General features: G+C 40.1%; 2 protein-coding genes across 4 annotated transcripts; both read right to left on the bottom strand.

The window, feature by feature from the left end:
* Positions 1-12,566: 12,566 nt before the first annotated feature.
* snx10b (sorting nexin 10b) lies at positions 12,567-14,593 on the bottom strand. The gene is made up of 6 exons (XM_028581514.1): positions 14,531-14,593; positions 14,183-14,305; positions 13,991-14,091; positions 13,760-13,861; positions 13,421-13,630; positions 12,567-13,188 (listed from the first exon to the last, which is right to left on the bottom strand). The coding sequence occupies exons 1-6, from the start codon at positions 14,561-14,563 to the stop codon at positions 13,059-13,061; spliced, it is 699 nt and encodes a 232-aa protein (XP_028437315.1). The 5' UTR covers positions 14,564-14,593; the 3' UTR covers positions 12,567-13,058.
* Positions 14,594-14,808: 215 nt separating this feature from the next.
* cbx3b (chromobox homolog 3b) lies at positions 14,809-18,583 on the bottom strand. Of its 3 annotated transcripts, none has more exons than XM_028581511.1 (5): positions 18,315-18,583; positions 17,783-17,926; positions 17,537-17,693; positions 16,934-17,079; positions 14,809-16,061 (listed from the first exon to the last, which is right to left on the bottom strand). In XM_028581511.1, exons 1-5 carry the CDS (start codon positions 18,524-18,526, stop codon positions 15,941-15,943), a joined length of 780 nt encoding a protein of 259 aa, XP_028437312.1. In that variant the 5' UTR covers positions 18,527-18,583; the 3' UTR covers positions 14,809-15,940. The 3 variants fall into 3 exon arrangements, with proteins under 3 accessions (XP_028437312.1, XP_028437313.1, XP_028437314.1); XM_028581512.1 differs by having other exon boundaries at positions 18,300-18,461; XM_028581513.1 differs by having other exon boundaries at positions 17,783-17,966; positions 18,300-18,402.
* Between the last annotated feature and the right edge of the window lie 2,234 nt (positions 18,584-20,817).

Here is a 20,817-nt window from a genome sequence, read left to right as displayed (position 1 = left end):
TGTGTGTGTGTGTGTGTGTGTGTGTGTGTGTGTGTGTGTGTGTGTGTGTGTGTGTGTGTGTGTGTGTGTGTGTGTTATTCCATCAATTATGCAGATTATGTAACATTTTTAAAATGTTTTGGTGCTGATGTTGAATTGTGGATTTAATACATACAACACAAATATTTCTTTACTGTTGATACTGCTTGGTATTTCCCCCTTAAAGAATCCTCTTTTTAATGTTAGGTTAGGGGTTAGGTTGCTAAAGGCAAGGAAGGCTAAATATTACCTCTCATTTTTATGTGCCAATAAAGGATTTCCTTAATGGATGTCAACTACACCCCCATCCCCCTCAGTTAGATTTGGACAGCCATATCTGCAGAATATACAGGTTCTTTTATTGCAATTTAACATCAAGATATAATGTTTCATAGATAAATGCCACCATGCCATTAATCTAGTGAGCACTAAATTACACTAATGATACCAGAATATCACTAATTAATACTTGCAACCATAAAGAAACACTTTTACCGGCCAAATAAATATAGATTGAGCTGCTGAGTAATAATATATAAAATTAGATTTGCTGAGAAAGATGATGGAAATATAAAACAAATTTCCCTTCAGGACATAATATTTTGTACTGACAATTTAGAGCTCATGTGTAGTCATTCTTACACAGCCAACTTTAACATGCATTCATACTTCCAATAAGCAATACTATGATGCTCATCCTCTGTTAATGCATGCCTTCTGGGTAAATAACTCTCAGTACAATATTGGTACACTAATATCACCCCTGCTCCTCGTCCTTGTTGAGTATCATCATGTACCATCAGCGATTCATACCATCACCCCTGGGGTTTGTGAGAAGGCTAAAGACTTGATCTATACCACTTTAGAGAGGTAATCTTGATAAAGCTGTCAGCTGTTTCTGCTGCTCTTTAACCGGGTCATTCAGCCATATATCACACCACAGCTTCACAGAGTTTCTGTCAGAAATAACACTGCCTTATTTATGTGGTATCCTCTGGCATTTTGCAGGAAATGTATTGCCTTTCCAACTGGCCCTCTGTCAGCATTCCATTAAAGCCTCTCCCCCCACTAGTCTTAATCTTAAAATCTGAAATAGACACTTTTTAAATGCAAGTCACTCTTAATTGAGGTCAGTTTCTGTTAACATAACTCATGGCAGCTGACAAATGACATTGTGAGAAGAAGACGTGGTGTATTTAAAGTGAAAGTTAACGAACATCATGACAAGCTGCTCTGAAAATTCATATTTCTGGAATTTGAGACTTCAATTTTCATGCCTTTCAGCAATTTTTCAATATATAATGTGTGATAATATGAGCAAGGGTTAGTGGCAGGCCAGTACATATGGGTCTATAGACAGGTCATTTATTAAAAGCACCACACCCATCTTTCTCATGTGTTATCAGTGTCTGTTCCTCCTTCTTGTTAATTGCCTTCTGCAAGCTGCAGACAGTGCTGTCGACGGAAGACTTCTATGTCTCAGGAGCTGGATAGGCAAGATTCTGGCCTTGAAAACATCACCACATTGAACACCATCATGTCACAAGTGATATTTTACATTGATGAACTGTTGTTGCCACAGAGTGATGCTTGTCATCTCTCTCACTTACTATATGCATCAAACAGGTCTCATGTCCAGGGTGTGGGGTTGGCGTTCCAGGCAGTCACGGGCTATGTTTTGACATGGCATCCAAGATAAATCAGGCTTATCAAAGTGACAGGTGTTTGTCCACCTGCTATAAACATCTCCCACGCCTCGCTCCTGCTCAATCTCCTCGCAGATTATTTACAAGGCTCCAGCCTTGTGATGTTTATGCCACTGTTTACTGGCTGTGGCTCTAATATCAGGTCAGCGATCGGTCTGATTTACTCTACTAGTTAGTTAGGTGAGTAATGACCCTGGATGGTCTGGGAGGATAGTTTGTAATCAGGGGAGGTCAGAGACATCTAACTGTAATTACAGCCCTCCACGCTGTACTCTTGCACTTCACTGCAGCTGACTGCCTGCCAATCCTGTGTAAACTGATCAATCCTTCTCTTTTACCCTCCACAGACGGTTGTACCCAACATTCAGGTTGAGGTTGCATCTCAATGTCAGCTCTTAATATAGCCCCTGACAGAGGAAGTGAAGGTATGAGGGTTGAGTTACAGGAGCTTGCTGAGTTAACTGAGTCACTGGATAGCAGAATGCTGCCATCACTCTCACTTAATGTCAGCTTTGGCATGTATCTGAGCACAGGTCCTGCCAAGCTAACCTGAGGTAATTTAGTGCCCGGGGTACACCAGGAGCTGCTCATCAGTACACAGTGACCATGCTGATGGGGTGGACAGAATAACATAACATCATCAGGGTTACTATTGAGGACATCAAGGCAACATGCTAAGTATTATTTCAGTTTTTGTGTGTGTTTTTTAATATCCAGAGGAGTTTACATGCGACAATTACACAGAAATCATACATGCTGAGTTCTAAAGCGTCCAAATTCTTAAATTGGACTGTTTTAGGCCAAAAACACTAATCAAAAAGGAGGGATTTCATATTTCTCCAAAAAGCATTCAGACAATTGTGTAAGGAGATAGAAATTGCAGTGTATATTCTAACACTTTAATTAATATAAAATGTGGTCTTAGAGTCTTAGATGGTTGGAGGCACTGGTTGCATTGGGGGACCCAGTATTTCTAAAATACTGGCTACTGCACATCATGAACAAAGATTTAAACTTAGTCCAAATCAGCACTGCTTTGGTTGTGGTTAAATACCAAGTAGCAGTATTTGTTAACCCCCTATAGACAGTATTATTGTATCTATATTTAGTTTCCCTCTTGGTTAGTTTCAGCTTTCCGCTGTTCCTTCAGTGTCAGTGCATTATGTCTGCAGATATTGTAACAACTGTTTCCCTTCACATACTGTAAATCATTTAGCAGTTATAACTGATGCTCTTGCAGTTCTGTCGGAGATGATTTGGCCTCCTCTGCCTGCTGGACATTCTCTTATGTTACTTTGAAAACGTGAAATAAGTATTGATAGCTAGCCTCGCAATACTGCTGACAGTTGCTGCTGACTGGCTTTCAACTGACCAACAAATCTGACCAACTTTTGTAGCAGTGTTTGAAACAATTACTGTACAAGTCAATCTGGAGTTTTTCCATTGAAGGCACTTACATCATTTTATTCGCCCCTTGCAGTGACACTGGATTAATCAACTAATTATGTGACTTTGGCTGCACCAATTGGCTGCACCAGTAATAATTTAAGTGTGTCCTATTAAAGGGGTTAGGCAAACATGACATTTTAAATAATTTAGATCACATTGTAGAGATCTGTTTTCACTTTGACATTAAACAGTCTTTTTCTGTCTTATCTTAATGGCTAAAGGGAAATTGGACTAAATGTGATAAACAACATAACTGATGATGTAGCTTATATTTAACATATATAATCTAAGATCAAAGATCTGGTCACTATTGTCCTGAGCTTTTAACAGGAAACATTCACTAGGGATGGCATCTAAACCAGCCCTATTTGCTGAAGAAGACCATTAGGAGCGGTTTGAAAGCTCCAAAAGCTAGTAGACCTTTGAGTTTAGATTGCTGTTTGTTACCAAATAACTTCCATGCTCAAGTGATGAAAATGTTCAATGCCGACATGTAGATAAACTTCTGTCCAGGACTGTATGTCTAGTAAACCACATCTGTAGAACTTCAGACAATGTGGTTTGGCAGTCCACATAATTCCACATGCATATTAATTAATTTGACATTGGCCCTATTAACATACCATGAATGATAATCATGTGAATTTAGGATACTCATTACATATGTATTACATGAATAGCAGGTGGGGTAATTTGAGTAATTTGTGGCTTTATGCAGACACTGGGATGATGGACGGTGTCTGGAGAAGGCAAGCTGAGCAGACCAGTGGATCTACTGCAGAGTAAGGAGAATTTAGGCTCATCATAAAAGATTTCTCCTTGCCTCTTATTTCATTCGGACATTTTTATGTTTTTTTTATTTTCTACCTCATTGCAGCCGTGAGCTGCCTGCTGATTTACACACACTGGCAACGAAGCACAGAGGCCTCCAGAGACGATGCCCTCTACCTCTTCATATTTTCCCCCCTTGTTTTTGCACTCCATCGTCGTCTTGCTGCCACCGCCGGGCGTCTCTGCATTCACTAAACTGGGTCTGACCATAGACTGTCTATGAGTCTGACCAAAGAGCTACCCCTCTACCCACCAGCTGGAAGTGTGGGGCTTTAGGGGCTGCAGCCCCCCCAGGTGGTGGCTTCAGCCCCTGCAGCTTTCACGTGGAAATAACCTTAAACCAGAGAATGTCTAATAAGGGGAGAACTTCCACTCTCGGGAAAATTCCGGGTTGGTACAATGGGGCTAATAGGGAGTGAGATAGGGAGTGAACAGGCTCTCCATAGACAGGCTCTGCTTAAACTTATTAACAAAGCAGTTCCTGTCTGCAATGAGCCAGAGAGCATTTGGGTCAGTTTTGTTATCATATAGGACAAGCAGTCTCAGAGGCTTTAAGTGCATGCACGTGCAGTAGCCTAAGGTGACCAGATTTCTCAAATTAAAACCGGGGGCAATTTGAGTTTAGCGTCGAATATCATTAAAATAGGCCCGATGTTCTTAACTATTAAAGAAAACCGGGAGACAATTCCAGTTTAATGTAATTTGACCATTGTAACTGTTGTTGTGCTGCAATAAACTGATATGCAGACATATTGGTTAAATTAGGTTAAGATACAAGCCTTTTCTTTTCGGATTAAATGATTGTATTAGCCTAAAAACTTACATTTTATAAAAAGGTTACTAATGTAAAACCATATGTAGCCCTAATATTGGATACAGTACTTAAGAAAATGGAGACAAAGACAAAGATAATGTTTATAAAAGCTGCTCAAGTAGGCCTACAATTTTACCAACCCTGCAGAGCAGCAGGAAGCAGAATTCCTACAATTAAACGGGACAGTGAAGTGTTCTCACGTACAGTATGTGTCTGTGGGATGATCATAGACTACTAAGAGCACGACGCGATTGAGACGTCAACTCTGTTACCAAGGTTTTTTTCTGACAACACACTACTCAAAATAGCAATGCTATGTGTTATTAACGCACATTTAAAAACAGGGACAGGTCACCAAAAACGGGGACGTCTGGTCACCATGGACCTATACGCTGGTCACATTAGTAAGGCAGCCCTCCTGGTCAAAATACATTCCCGCGCAGCTGACTCCTCATCTCTAAGAAGACGTTAGTCTGGAGGGCGTATTCACACATATGATCTTGTGACACAGAGGGCCTGTTCCCATGTGCCAAGACACAAATTCATATAAGGATGAGCATAAGGCATTATTGACACTAAATATACTTACAATACTCACATTTTATGAGTGTTTATACTCTTGAATGAGCTCATTGGTAACCTTTAGGATCCTGTTTGCAGGGGTCTCGGAATGGGGGGGAGGACCCAGGACCGTCATGTAAGGAGGGCCCAAAAAGATGCTAGAATGAATAGCTGTGGATGTGGGGAGGGGCCCATAGAAAATGCCTTTCTACAGGACCCAGAAGTTTGTACTACGTCCCTGCCTGTTTGTACAGTATGCATATAAAGATATGTTTTAGCTGGGTTAAAGAATTTTTGGGAAAATATACATTCAAACAAGGTATCTTAACTCAAGGTCCTTCCTTCTGTTTGTATGCTCCAATGGAAACATGTCTGGTATTACACACCATATTATTACAGGAAATTATGAAGCAGTGATCTTAATTTCCCTGTTCCCCCTCAAGCCCATGTGTTCAAGGCAGAGGAGCCTGGTTTCCTGCTGATTAGCCCTGATTCCAGGAGACGAAAAGCTGTTGCTCGCCTTGGTACAGTGATCACGCCTGTAATTGCTACATCCGTGCACCAAAAGGCGACAGCATGTGGAGAGGAAATCGCAGGTATAGACCATGCAGAACCTAGGATCGGTACCGGGGCTGTTGGGTTTGAAGAATGATGGATAACTCTTAAATCAGCTAATTTCCAGCCATGACAACTGAGTGACAGAGAAAAATGTTTCAGCCTTGAGAAAAAAGTATTTTTCCTCCAAATAGAGACAGGTGTTAGGATATAGGGTTGGCTTTTGAACACACACACACACACACACACACACACACACACACACACACACACACACACACACACACACACACACACACACACACACACACACACACACACACACACACACACACACACACAAAGCTACAAGGACAGATGTAACATCTGAAAATCCTTTTTTGTCCGTCAGGTTGTGGAATTTTTGTGGCCTCAGTAAATCAGTGCTCAGTATTGGCATGAAATGTTGGAGACCTTGAAAAAGAGTCAAGGCGTACATTATTAACAATTCAACTAACCCGAGACTTCCAGATCATTTACCTTACTCCTTCACTTGCCCCTTGTGAATGTGATTGTCCCAACAACCATAGACTGTTAATATACAGTCTATGATAACAACACATCAGTATCTCCAGCTTGTGCTGTTATCATATGACTGTTGTTGGTGTATAACACTGGCATCATTCCTTTAGGTCTCATCCCCTATCTATTTGCAGTGCAGCTGGGCTTCTCTGATATTGACTCATCCTGGTTCTACCGAGTTGCAGGCAAAGAGATTTAATATCTCAAGTGGTGCTGAACTCCTATTGCTACTAATGGATTCTGTATAATGTAGCACTTAAAATGCATGAGCAGCCTCTGATTTATCTGTAATTTGCCTCCACTGGAGCATATCTCCCTCAATACTTCCATTTGTTTTTGGCTCTGTGCAGTCTTCTCAGTAAACAAACCCTGATTGTGATTTCATATTGTTGCATTCCAGTTTGACAATTTGGTTCTTTCCAAAACATAAAATGGATTTTTTTGCTTTTTGTGATTCTGTTTTAATTACACAACAGAGGGAATAATAAGTCAAGCATGAGATCACAGACACGAGGTGAGGTTTATTTGAGCTGTCGCTGCAGAAAGACATGCTGACTTGGTCAGAGGCAGATGGGCACCTCCCAGAAGGGCCATTTTCATTTCTTTTATCTTCTACTGTTTTATGTGTCAAACAGTAAGCATACTAATTTGATTAAACTGAACTAAAGCATTTGTGGAAAGAATTAAAATCAGATTTTAGTCTTGTAGTTTTCTGAATAATTGTTGTTAAAAGCCCACCCTGAAAACTGACTGATTTTACTCGCTCCCTATGTTTTCACTCCATTTGATTTCGAGGTCACGCAACATGGAGCAGGGAGCTGTTAGCCAATCGATCTGTTGGGTTTAAATGTGTCAGTGTTGTCATGGCAGCAGAGCTGCACTGACAGGCAAGGCTACAGAGGCTCAAGGTTAACAGCCAGCAGACCAGAGTCACAGACCATTATGAGGAGTCAATACTCCTGGACAGGTCAGACTAAAACCAGCAATGTAAACGTTTCAATCCACGGGACTATAAGCAACAAACAAAGCGTTACTGTTACAGAGACTTGTTAGCATGTGCTAAGCCATGCAGGGAAACTCACTGAAGCATGCATGTTTGATTTACGTAACAGGGACAACAGACAGGCAATATCTTTAAAACTGCTCAAAACCCAAAAAATTTTCCTGAAAGTAATGTGACATACCGTACATTTTTAGCATGCTTAACAACCTCTGCTGCAGCAATGTTGCCAGGATGTTGGAAATACTGAGGTCTCCCTGAGTCTCCCCAATACACCACTCTCATAAAATGTTGACCAGAAACCAAAAGAAGGTCTCTAAAATGTTTTAATTACTTGGAATTTGTATATTTGATTTATTCAGTTCTTTCATTTTTTCTGGGAAATTTATTTCCCAACATAAAGGCCTCAAGGATGCTTCAAAGCCTTCTCTGAAGAAATGCTGAAGCTTATATTTATTACCAGCAGCAACAGCAACACTGGTATTGCTTTCACCTTGTGTTTGTGTGTGTGTGTGTGTGTGTGTGTGTGTGTGTGTGTGTGTGTGTGTGTGTGTGTGTGTGTGTGCTACCCAGACATGTATAAAGTACTAGAGACCCAGACTTGAGCAAAAGTACAAGTGCTCTATCAAAAAAGTGACTTGAGTAGAAGTTGAAGTGCTCTTTAAGCACCACACTTGAGTGGAAGTACTAAAGTATTCAAACTTTGTTGTACTTAAGTATTGCAAGTAGTTTATTTTAAAAATGTACTACTCAAGTACTGAAGTAAAAGTACAAGTATTGTGTTATGTAGTTATTAAAAAAAGCAGTCAAAAGTTTGACTATCATATTGTTTATATTACAACCCGAATTCCAGAAAAGTTGGGACATTTTTTAAATTTTAATAAAAGGAAAACTAAAAGACTTTCAAATCACATGAGCCAATGTTTTATTCACAATAGAACATAGATAACATAGCAAATGTTTAAACTGAGAAATTTTACAATTTCATGCACAAAATGAGCTCATTTCAAATTTGATTTCTGCTACAGGTCTCAAAATAGTTGGCACGGGGCATGTTTACCATGGTGTAGCATCTCCTTTTCTTTTCAAAACAGTTTGAAGACATCTGGGCATTGAGGCTATGACTTGCTGGAGTTTTGATGTCAGAATTTGTTCCCATTCTTGCCTTATATAGATTTCCAGCTGCTGAAGAGTTCGTGGTCGTCTTTGACGTATTTTTCATTTAATGATGCGCCAAATGTTCTCTATAGGTGACAGATCTGGACTGCAGACAGGCCAGTTCAGCACCCGGACTCTTCTACGACAAAGCCATGCTGTTGTAATAGCTGCAGTATGTGGTTTTGCATTGTCCTGCTGAAATATACAAGGCCTTCCCTGAAATAGACGTCATTTGGAGGGAAGCATATGTTTCTCTAAAACCTTTATATACCTTTCAGCATTCACAGAGCCTTCCAAAACATGCCAGCTGCCCATAACATATGCACTTATGCACCCCCATACCATCAGAGAAGCTGGCTTTTGAACTGAACGCTGATAATATGCTGGAAGGTCTCCCTCCTCTTTAGCCCAACAAGAATGTCAAATTTGGACTCGTCTGACCATAGAACACTATTCCACTTTGAAATAGTCCATTTTAAATGAGCCTTGGCCCACAGGACACAACGGCACTTCTGGACCATGTTAACATATGGCTTCCTTTTTGCATGATAGAGCTTTAGTTGGCATCTGCTGATGGCACGGCGGATTGTGTTTACCGACAGTGGTTTCTGGAAGTATTCCTGGGCCCATTTAGTAATTTGATTGACACAATCATGCCGATGAGTGATGCAGTGTCGTCTGAGGGCCCGAAGACCACGTTTATCCAATAAAGGTCTCCGGCCTTGTCCCTTACACACATAGATTTCTCCAGTTTCTCTGAATCTTTTGATGATGTTATGCACTGTAGATGAGTAGATGAGATTTGCAAAAGCCTTTGCAATTTGACGTTGAGGAACATTGTTTTTAAAGTATTCCACAATCTATTTACGCAGTCTTTCACAGATTGGAGAGCCTCTGCCCATCTTTACTTCTGAGAGACTCTGCTTCTCTAAGACATACCTTTTATAGCTAATCATTACAGACCTTTTCAAAATCTTTTCAAAACTGCTTGCTTTTTTAGCCATTTGTTGCCCCCGTGCCAATTTTTTTGAGACCTGTAGCACGCATTACATTTTAAATGAGCCTATTAAGTGGATAAAATTGTAAAATTTCTCAGTTTAAACATTTGCTATGTTATCTATGTTCTATTGTGAATAAAATATTGGCTCATGTGATTTGAAAGTCTTTTAGTTTTCATTTTATTAAAATTTAAAAAACATCTAAACTTTTCTGGAATTTGGGTTGTATTTCAAATGTTTAGCCTAAAGGGCACTCACCATTCCTTTGGCTGTAGCAGAAGTACAAGTACAGTAATGTACAACGCATGTCATGAACCGCGGGTTGCTAGTTAGCTAGCACTTACTGATAGCTCAAGCTGGTGTGCCATTTGTGTATTATATTTGTAACTTACCTTGATATGTTTCTTTCAATTCTACGGTGAATTTTTGAAGGCCCTTATTTCGCAATCTTTTGGGCAGCAGAGTAGGCACTTTATTCTATATGAATTGTCTTTCACTCTGACAAATGAAAACATGGACTCTAAGTAGGGCCAGGGGTGGTCTCCTTCCTCACCCTCACCGCCACGATCACTCAAAGTTGAAGGTGTTGAAGGGGGTGTTTCTGGTTCTTCCATCTCGAAACAAACTAACAAAGCTCAAATGTTCTCAATGCAGGCAGGCAGCAGAGCGAAAGGCAGAACGGGAGCATGCACGGTCTTCTTGATCGCTTGATTCGCTCAATGATGAGGCAGCTTCACCAAACCTGGTGACAGAGCCATCTACCGCTCTGGCAGTGATAACGTAGGTTTGGAATGATTCGTAACATTTTTATAATTGTAACAATGCAGCACATAAAAAATGTATCGGATAAAAGTATTAAACTCATTGAAAATATGTACTGAGGTAAAAGTGGAAAGTAAAAATAATACTAGAGAGTATACAGTAGAGTATAGATACAGCCTTTTAGTACTTAAGTACATTAGTGAAGTAGTTCTACTTTATTACTATACATCTCTGGCGCTACCACAGAAAAGGATTTCACCTTTGTCAGGTTAGTGGGCTAGTGTGATCTCTAGTTTATTTATGCATTTATTTGGTGGCCTAAAAATAGTAATATATATATATATATATTTAGTCTATGGACTACATCTATCTGGAATTGGCTCATAAAGTATAAAAAGTATAGTGATGTGTAGGTTTTAAATAGTAGAATTTAACTCTTTAACTTCCAAAATTGCCATGTAAAACATTTAACTTGCTTATTTGATGACAGGGCAACAAAGCCTAAAAATGAATTCATAAAAAATACATCAGTGGTAAATATAGGGGATTTATATGTGAATGGAAAATTTGCTTCCTTTCAGCAGCTGTGTAAGAAATATAACATTCCTTCAAATAATTTCTTTAGGTTCCTTCAAATTAGAGACTTTGTAAAATCTTACATTCCTAATTATGTAGATGCCTCACCTATGTATCTGGATACATTCTTGGAAAAGCGTCATAGAGATGGTAATAGCATCTCCTCTCTGTACAAGGCTTTAGAACAGGTGAAAAGTCCTTTGATGGAGAAAATTGAATCTGCCTGGGAAGAGGAATGTGCGCTTAAAATCCCTAGCGATTTTTCCAGAAGTGTCTCCTTTATGTGACAAATGTCAAATCATAGATGCCAGCCTGTCTCATTGCTATGTTATGTGTCCAAAATTACAAAGTTTCTGGAATAAGATTTTCCAGGTTTTTTCGGATGCACTGGGCATACATTTTGAACCAGATCCTATTTTAATTATACTTGGAGTTTCTGAGGAGTTTTTGAGACGTACACTGGTACAACAACATTTTGTTTCATATGGTTTCATTTCTGCTAAGAAACTTATTGTTTTGTTTTGGAAGAAAAAGGAAGTTCCAACTCTTAAACTGTGGCTGACAGAGCTGACTGGTATACTACATTTAGAAAGAATTAGGTATGCTCTAAAAGACAAGATTTTGTTATTTGAAAAAACGTGGTCCCCTTGTATTTCTTTTATGCAAGCTAGTGATTAATCTGTACGCCTTCATTACCTGCCTTTACCACTGGATAGCACTTTTGGGTGGGGTTGGAGATTGAGAGAGAGATGTATTTTTGTTAAGTTGTCAGTTTTATGTTTGCAAAAAAAGTGTAGTTGCAAATGATTGTCTGCTGGAATACCAAATAAAAATTTTTTTAAAACAAAAAATACATCAGTGGTAGAATTGTTTTTGTTAGACTGAGTGGTAAGATAGGTATGGCTTTCCATGTGTGTAAAAATAACCTACTTCAACATTTAAAATGTGCATACCCCCCACCTCCCTCTCCCCCAATTTGAGTTAGTGGGCTTTCCTACTGTCCAAACCCAGAGCAGGTCTGAGGTGCTGTCACCTCTCTGTTCTCTGCAACACAAGCCTTTTGTCTGCTCTGAATTCATTATGAATATCACAACCGCTGCAGAGAGACAAAGCTAATTTAATTGGCTGTGTAGATATGTCCGCCTGCCGTCACTCTGTTTAGTGGTCATTACCTCTGCATGAGCATAGTGCTGCTCACTGTGGGAGCACATGTATTTATGTACATGTATTCAGCGCACACACACACACACACAGATATGTGACTGTAATGAACAGGCTCATATAAGTACAAAGGGAGAGAGAGAGAGAGAGAGAGAAAGAGAGAGAGAGAGAGAGAGAGAGAGAGATAAAAAGTGGCTGCTTGTCAGTGCAGCTGGCATTTTGTTCAGCAGAGAGCAATGTAGCCTGTCTACCTGGTGGCCCCATCAGACAGGAGCGAGTCCATTGGGATCCCACAGGAACTCCTACCAGCCACACACCTGACAGGGGGGCTGTCAGAAAACTCTGCAGAGACCCTATTATACGTCATACTGCTAAGCACTGCAGTGGCCACCACATGACAAGCTTCCACCTTACACTTTATTAGGAGGGGGAGTTCAACCACAGAGAGAGACATCAGGCTGTCACTGCTTAAAGTATTGCATTGTTATCTGCACATATCTGGCAAAAAATACACCTTGTGAATGACCATAACCAGTGATGAATGTTAGGCGTGTTTATGAAGTGAATATGGACAGTTATATGTTCATGGGATAAATTAATATACAAACAGATTGATGTAACAACACTGCCATCTTCAGGAAACTTGTTGCTACAACTTTATAGCTGTGCAGACAGAACATACTGGTAAACAACCCTTTATGGATATACAATAGTTAAATTGTTGTTACTATTTACTGTACATGTTACAAAGTGAAATGCTCCAATGAGAACATAATAAAGTATAACTTTTTTACAAATGAAATAATTAGGAGCAACCACATAGCCAAAGGTGCAGTATGATGGGGTAAGAGGCACATTTCTTGTTCACAGGTCCAAACATTTGTGCCGATGATATGATGATGATGTTTTCATGTAGAACCACATAAGCAGCTGTGGGTTTCCTCCTGGCTGGTTCCCATGAGATCAAGTGAAGCTGTACTCTCTGCTTTGTTTATTGCCAAATCTTTAATCCGAAGCTCTGGATCTCTACACTCTGATCTGGAATGACACAAGAACAGGGGATGGAAAAGTGAATAACATTTTATAATGAGGCAGAAGGAGTTCTCATATTATGTCCTGGAAAATGCATTAGTGAGTGTATACTTAAAAGCATATTTTGCCTTACTGCTGGCAGAGCAAATACACAATGAACTCTATCATTAGAGGTAAAAGGCTTTCTAGTGATGGAATAGTGAGTGGAGAAAAACTCCAAAGTGTGACATTACAATACCCGTCTGAGTCAGAGTCACAGGACATGCTGAGGTCCTTCTGCAGATCCTCTTCAGAGTGGAATCGCCTCAGGCCACAGTGCTGGACCGCCTGGGCCACAGAGTAGTGGGTCCTTCCAGCAGCACAGGCCTCCATCTTGGACGGGCTTAGCTGTGACTGCAGGAAAAGATGCAGGCAACTGTCGGACAACAGCAGGGGACTCTGGAGGGTCCTGGAGAATAACAAACAAATCAGATTGTTGTGAACAGTACATTGTATTGCTTGTTCATGTCATGTGTTTCTGGAAACTGGGATGTATGTCAAAGTTCATATGTTTATTGATCTGTGAGATCATTCTTACTGTTCCAAAAACGTCTGGAGCCCTTTCATCCGTTCAGTGATCTGCTGGGCGCTGTTCAGGCTGAAGAAAGGGTTCTTTGGGGGCAGCTCTGGCAACTGTAACCTGCAAAAGACACAAATACACCCTAAAGATGACAGGAACCACAGTGCAGATTACTTTTAAGATGAAAACTGAAATATGTGTTCTGTTTTTGCTCAAATTGTCACTTCAAAATGCAGTAAATTAACTTACATTAGCTGTGAATTTGCTTGTAGCTTCTGCCTGAGCCATACAAACTCACTGTACCTCCTTCTCACACTTGAGATCTTCTTGGTGAAGCACACGCTGTTTGTCTAAAACAGGACACAAGTGTGACACGTTACCGTAAGCTCCATTATTTGACTGTAAAGGTAAAAAAAACCTTCCTTTTATCGTTGTACTTACATGTAAACAAATTTCATAGTCTATGTAGGCATGCCAAAAGTCGTTCTTTCGTATACGTGGGTCCCGCACCCAGACACTGATAACTTGCTGCATTGAGAAGGCAAGAGACGCTGAAACACTGAACTGAGTGCGTTATAAAAAAGGGGAAGTGTTTTATTGGCAGATTTAGAGGAAGTGCAATGAAGCATAGGAAAAACCCACCAAATATCCTTTTTTGCTCAGGACAAAAACATTTTTTTAAGGTTGTACAATAATTTAAAGGTTCAGAACTCAACTTGTGACATTTTAAAAGGTGTTTTAACTATGAAACGTCTTAAAATCCCAATTACTGGATAACTTCAGACCTACCTGATTAACAGTGGTGTCGGTTTGTTCTCTCATAATCCAAATATTCTTGTTTGAATCTCAGTAACGTAAAGTCAGACAGATAATGTTGTGCTTAGCATTCTCTCAGTGCCTCTTATCCAACTTATATTGTCCAGGGGCAAAGGTTTCAAAATAAAGTCACAAGACTGAGATAGGCTCATCCTCATAATCAGTCAAAACACATCCTTTGCTACTGATCATTTGTTGGATTGATGTTCCTTTAGCATTTGACAAATGTGACAGTAAAACTCTTCAAGATAAAAGCTTCACAAAAAGACTTCCTTTATTCACAGAGACTTCACAGATCCATGGTCAACAGTTACAGTAATTTAGTAGCAGTGTGTTTTAGGAGGTTTAAGGTTCAGCTGAGTGTCCCATAACAGTCATGGGAGATATGTAGAGTCAGGATAGTGCCATCAGGATACAAATATCATGTACACAGACCTCTATAAATACTGCAAGACAATGCCCCGCGTAATTGGACAGTCTTGTATCTAAAGTGCTACATTTTTAACAATCTTATTAGCTATGACAGGTGCACAAAAGTTATTGTGTTAATCACAATAGATTTACTTAGAAATATTATGATCTTTTGATTCATTCTGCCAGGACTTCACTTTGTGTAATCACCAAATAATATACTTTTTTTAAACTCAATAATAATCTGGTTATAATTCAATATAGAGGAGAAGAGAATATTTGGTACTTAGTAGCTGATATGAAATAAGGGGAAATTTCTGGTGGGCAACAATTATAAATATTTGACATCAAACACAAGGAGACACAGTAAGACACAGTACAAGCTGTGGCTGGTTATAAAACGCCTCACACAATACAAATTCAAACAACAAACGTTTGAACAACAGGTCTACAATCTTCAGCTCTAATTAAAAGCTACAAGGACTGGAGGTTCGGGGTGGATAGCAGGTAGTTCACTCTGCCTACACAGTGTTGCTATAAAATATAGAAAGCATATACTAAACAACGAAGATGGAAAACAGGACTATAAATACTAAAATGACTATAATAACAATAAAAACAAAAACATGTTCACAGTGATGGTGTCTGCTTACACGAGACCTAAGCTGCTACAAGTTAGTCTGACCTCAAATCAGCTGCTCTACACAGAGGTTAGTTTTAGTCTCCATCGCAGTCTCCACAAAGGCACAAAGACCTCGTTGAGCACCACAGGACTGAGAGCACTTCAAATCCTTCCCCGCAGAGGATTTTGCACCTGCCAGAATCTGAAACCCCTTCCTGCGGCGTAATTTCACACCGTGTGCCTCTAATGTCAGCTGAAGGTGGGACACTCGATGGAGGTTAAACTAAGCTTCAGGTGAGAGCACAGCTGTTTATCAGTTTGCCTCTGTACACAACCCACGCACACACACTTCACTGCTCCTCGTCTCCGCAGTGCCAGGTCAGCTTCTGCTCATAGAAGTCGATGACCACCTGGGGACACCTGACGCTGGCTTCCCGTGCCGGCAGCAGGGCCACATCGTCAGAGTTCTTCCTGTGGGGAAAGAAACACGCAGGAGAAGGAGACCATTAAGATGGCGGCCTCCTACTTTTAATGTTTCAGCAGCAGCACACACACCTGCCAGTTTGGAAACAGTTATTGTGATGAGGAAAGGCTAAGGGGACTGAATCACATCAGTCACTCTCTATGGTTTTGAAATATACAATGACACTTAAAGGGGTAGTACATATATTAGTACTGCATTTCAGTAAAGTTTAAGGGACTCAGCAGATATTGAAATATTTACTTGTTTCTGGTCGATTATTTTGTGTCCATTTGTATTTCCTTTTACTCTTTTAATATATGTTTTCATTATTGTATTGTGTTTTAAATGTTGTTCTAAAGCATCTCTTTGCTTTATGTAAAGCACTTTGAATTACCTCTGTGTGCGAAAGGTGCCAATAAATAAATTAATAAGTAAACCTGCCTTGCCTTACAGTATATGGATGAAGCTCCAAAACACTAGATCATCCACTTCCCATAATGCAACTAAAAGCATGATTTCATTAGCCGGAATTCAGACCAAAAAGAAAGACACTGCGTTTCTGGGGTGTGCCGTTTCTTTCTCATGGCAGCATGCACTCCATATTCAGTTCATCTGAGGAGTGTTTTGTCAAGTGGTCACGATGTTGTCTAACTTTGTCTCCTTAGGTATTGATATGTTCACACAACATGATGACATTATTAACTGCATACCTACAAAACACCCTCATACACTTGACACCAGGTGCTATCATCCTTTCTGTTGTTTGAACATGTAGATTGCAGCTTTAAACATGAACAACTGACTTTTACCATCACACAAACATTTACCCAACCCCTGGCATTTATGCAAGGACAGAGAAAAGAGGAAGCAGTGGAGTTACCATTTGACGAGGAACATGAGCTCTCCCTGTCTGTCTGTGGAGCCGATGATGCATTCGGGCTCGAGGTAAGTGTTGAGGTTAGTGGGGGAGTCTGACTGCTTGTCATTTGGCTCGCTGTTGCTTTGCTGCTGAGACTGCATGAAGGACTGCAAAGAGAATGACAAGGACAAAGGTGCAGCAGTTAGAAGAAACCACAACGACAACATCCGCATTCGAAGCCCGCTTGCTTCTTCTTTTTCTCTACTGTAAATGCCCATTGCGGAAAAAAAGGAGATTTTATTGCTTTCACTTCACAGGGGCATTGCGAAACTAGCCACCTTCACACAACATACAGTTTCATATTCAGCCTTAAAACTCAAAAAAAAAAACTAGGAACAAAATGTCCCCACATCGTCAAAGGTTTTTACTCAACTTCAGTGCAGCTTCTTTTTACTTTAAGAGAACCAACTTCCTGATTGTTTTGAGTGTAACACCCCACATAAAAATTTTCCAATAATATGTTGTTTTTTCCTTTTTACTGATTTAGGTGCGGAAGTTCTGTGAATAACATGGAAACAACATCAAATGTAAGACACTCCGGCACAGCATTTCTCACATACTCACAATTTCCGTCTCCTGCTCTGTCATTTCTTCTTTTGGAATGAACTCTTGTTCGCTGCGCTCTTCCTCATTCACCTCTGAGAAATGTGTGTTTCTCAGGAACTCTTCAATGAGTTCAGGACAGTCCAGATTGTCCTCAGGTTCCCATGTGTTTTCTGCACTGTAAATACATCAGAGGGAGGAATACATTTAAATGATGCATAAACAAAAACAAAAATCACCCAATATTAGCAAGGACATCTCACTCACTCAGTGAAACCTTTCCACTTCAGGAAGTACTCCACTCTTCCATTAAAGATTCTGCGGAGAATTATTTTTTCTACCACAAACTCCTGGACAACTGTAGGAGTCTCCTCGGTCTTCCGTTGTTTGGCAGTCTGCTTCTTTCTCATCCTGCCATGAATGTGAAACAAATAAGCGAATGACAGCCAGCCTGTATTAATGCCAAACCATAAGAAAGTTTCAATTTTTTTTGTTAAAACTCCACAGTGATGTCAGCTGGGATATTTGCAGAACATGGCAGAGGTGAGTACTCGGCTGTGCCGTTCAGACAATTACCCATACATTTATTCTAGCGCTCCACCTGCTGTTTCTTTCGGGAGCACGTCATAAATAGGACCCTTAACGCAACACGTTAGTATCTACAAACACACGTGTATTAGCGCATTCAAACAGTTTAGTTTTGATTATATTGTGCAAACAGCAGCCTAAAAATACATGTGTGGAAACGTGCTATCAGACGCTCCACTGAACAATATGCACGTACGCTTTCGGTGTTTACTTAATCTCTGCGGACAGCCTGCTGCGGTGCTGCTCGGCTCTGTGTGGAGCACGTCGCTGGAAACTACATGCACACAACGCCGTCAATGCTGCTTTGTGCGCAAATGTGTCGGTCGGCGTGTTTACATGAGCGAAACAACTTTTCACGAATGACTTAAAATTAAAGATGGCCGTGGATGCTCGGAGGAAGTGGTTGCCAAGGGAAAAGGTCATGCCAGGAAAACCGGGAGGAGACGACGGGGACGCGCACACCTCCGACCAATCAGAGAGCAGTCCGTTCCCCGTCCAGTGGGCCGGAACTGCCCTGCCACCCATGGGCGTCAGCTGGGTATGGCAAACATAGGCTCGGTGCACTTGACATGTCTCGCTGGGATTATAGACTGTTTCCAGGTTTTTGGTTCTTTGATCTTTTTGATCATTGTCAGTAGAAGCAGATCATGATTTTGAATTTATTTTGAGGCTATATGCAAGGAAACAAAATGTCATCAGAGTGTAAGCAGATTAATTTACGCCCAGACATTTAAGAAAAAGCTAAACCTTATTAGAAATCTGCATTTAGAAATATAATCGATATGAGCGCCTGATATTAGATGCATGGACGTCACCATTTATATTATATTTACAATATATTTACAATAGGCTATATTAACATTTAAAGTACAAGTTTGAGTGAGCTAATTGCACAGTACTTTACTTAAGTATTTCCATGAATACTTTATACTTCTATTGTACTATTTTAAAGGAAAATAGAATTGCTCTATTAATTTTTAATCCGCTATATTTATTTCACCGCTATAGTTGTTAGTTAGTTACTTTGCATCCACGGATTTTACAGAAACACATATGAGCAAAATAAAGTATGTATTGTAAGTAGTTACAATTAGTACCATCGTTAACAACATGAAAATGCAGCTTTAATGCATCAATTATAATATTCTAAAAGTATAAATGATGGAAATAATGTTATGCAGAATGGTGCAACTTTGCCTAATATTGTTGCGAACCTTTCTTTTTAATACTTTAATAATTTACTGTAAGTACATTTTGTTACTAACACTTAAAGTTAAGTAAACTTCTGGATGCAGGACCTTTACTTCAGAAAATCTCAATTTAAGCACATTGGTTTTCACAGAGGGGATCTTTCCTCCACAAGCTCCTAAACCGCACTGAGAAGACCACAGAAAAACACCCTCTGGAGGATTTGATTGACAGCTCCCTCTTAGCCAATGAGAAACCCCAAAGCTGCTGATTCGCCAAATAAGCACCACTAACAGGCCTTTTTTTCCCACCAGTTATTCCACACAGTTTTGTAGCACACCACTGGGGGGCGCTGCCTGCTTGTATTAGACTGCCAGGTTTAGCTCCTGCACCTCAGTCAACTAATGAGAATGGATTTATGCTGAAAGCTCACAGCAAAAGGCAGCAGAACAAAAGGTTTTACCAGGAGGTGGACTCACATTGGAGCTGCCTCTGATGCACAGTCGTTTCTGATGCCATTTCATCCTCAAGGCAGGATTATGTAACATTGGGGCGCATTTGCTCATGAAATGTACTTGTGAATTCACTGCAACAGCACTGTAGGAATGTAACACAGAAACAGGGATGCCTACAGTAAAAGCAGCACATGGTGATGTGTAACAGTCCTGAGAATTAAAACCGCAGTTTCATTTACAATGAGAAAACAGTGAGGAGGCCCTGTGGGTGTGGTTAAAAGTGTTTTCAGAAAAAAGGCGGACAGACGCCTGCGTGGATGATGAATTTGGTGTTAATGGTATCCAGAAAAGGAGATTTTTGATCATAGTCTCAGAGGGGACAGTCACATGACACAGGTCTTATGCAGGTTGTAAATCAATGTTAGGTCATTTGGACCTGCCACATACACCCCATTCAGCTCCCAGTGCAGTGGATTCTCAACATAGGCAATATTACAGTCTTTCAAGTCTGCAGTTAATAAATTGTTAATATATGGATTGTGGGCTAGATATTTTGCAGGGAAGTTGTTGAATGGTCCATTGAAGGAGTGTCTCTGCCAAATTAAGTTAAAAAACATCTGTCATGCTGGAGGAGGATAAACACCAGCCAGACCTTTTTAACAGCATGGAACCCAAACATTGTTCTCATTAACGTATGTATATATATATATATTAGGGCTGTCAATATATATATATATATATATATATATATATATATATTTTTTTTTAAAGAACCAGTTTTTTTTCAGAACCAGGTCAACCATACATTACATCTTTATGTATTGGTCAACAGCATGCTTTCCCTGTAAGACCTAGAATCCAAGGGAAGACATGTGTTGGTTATCTGCCGAATGACCTGCTGTTGCCCTATGACCCCTTTCTGTCGGCTCTTTTGGGGTTTTGTAGTAGTTGCCATAGTAACCGAACAGCTAATAGGGTTGAGCTGTTGCTGCAGGCGCAGAATGGCAGTAATGCATGCAGTGAGGTCCTGTCTGGATTTACTGCTCTGCTACAGTATGTATCCCTTTGGGT

The sequence above is a fragment of the Perca flavescens genome, chromosome 6, assembly GCF_004354835.1.
Source record: "Perca flavescens isolate YP-PL-M2 chromosome 6, PFLA_1.0, whole genome shotgun sequence".
Classification (NCBI taxonomy): Eukaryota; Metazoa; Chordata; class Actinopteri; order Perciformes; family Percidae; genus Perca; species Perca flavescens.
This window is presented reverse-complemented; position numbering and strand designations above follow the sequence as displayed.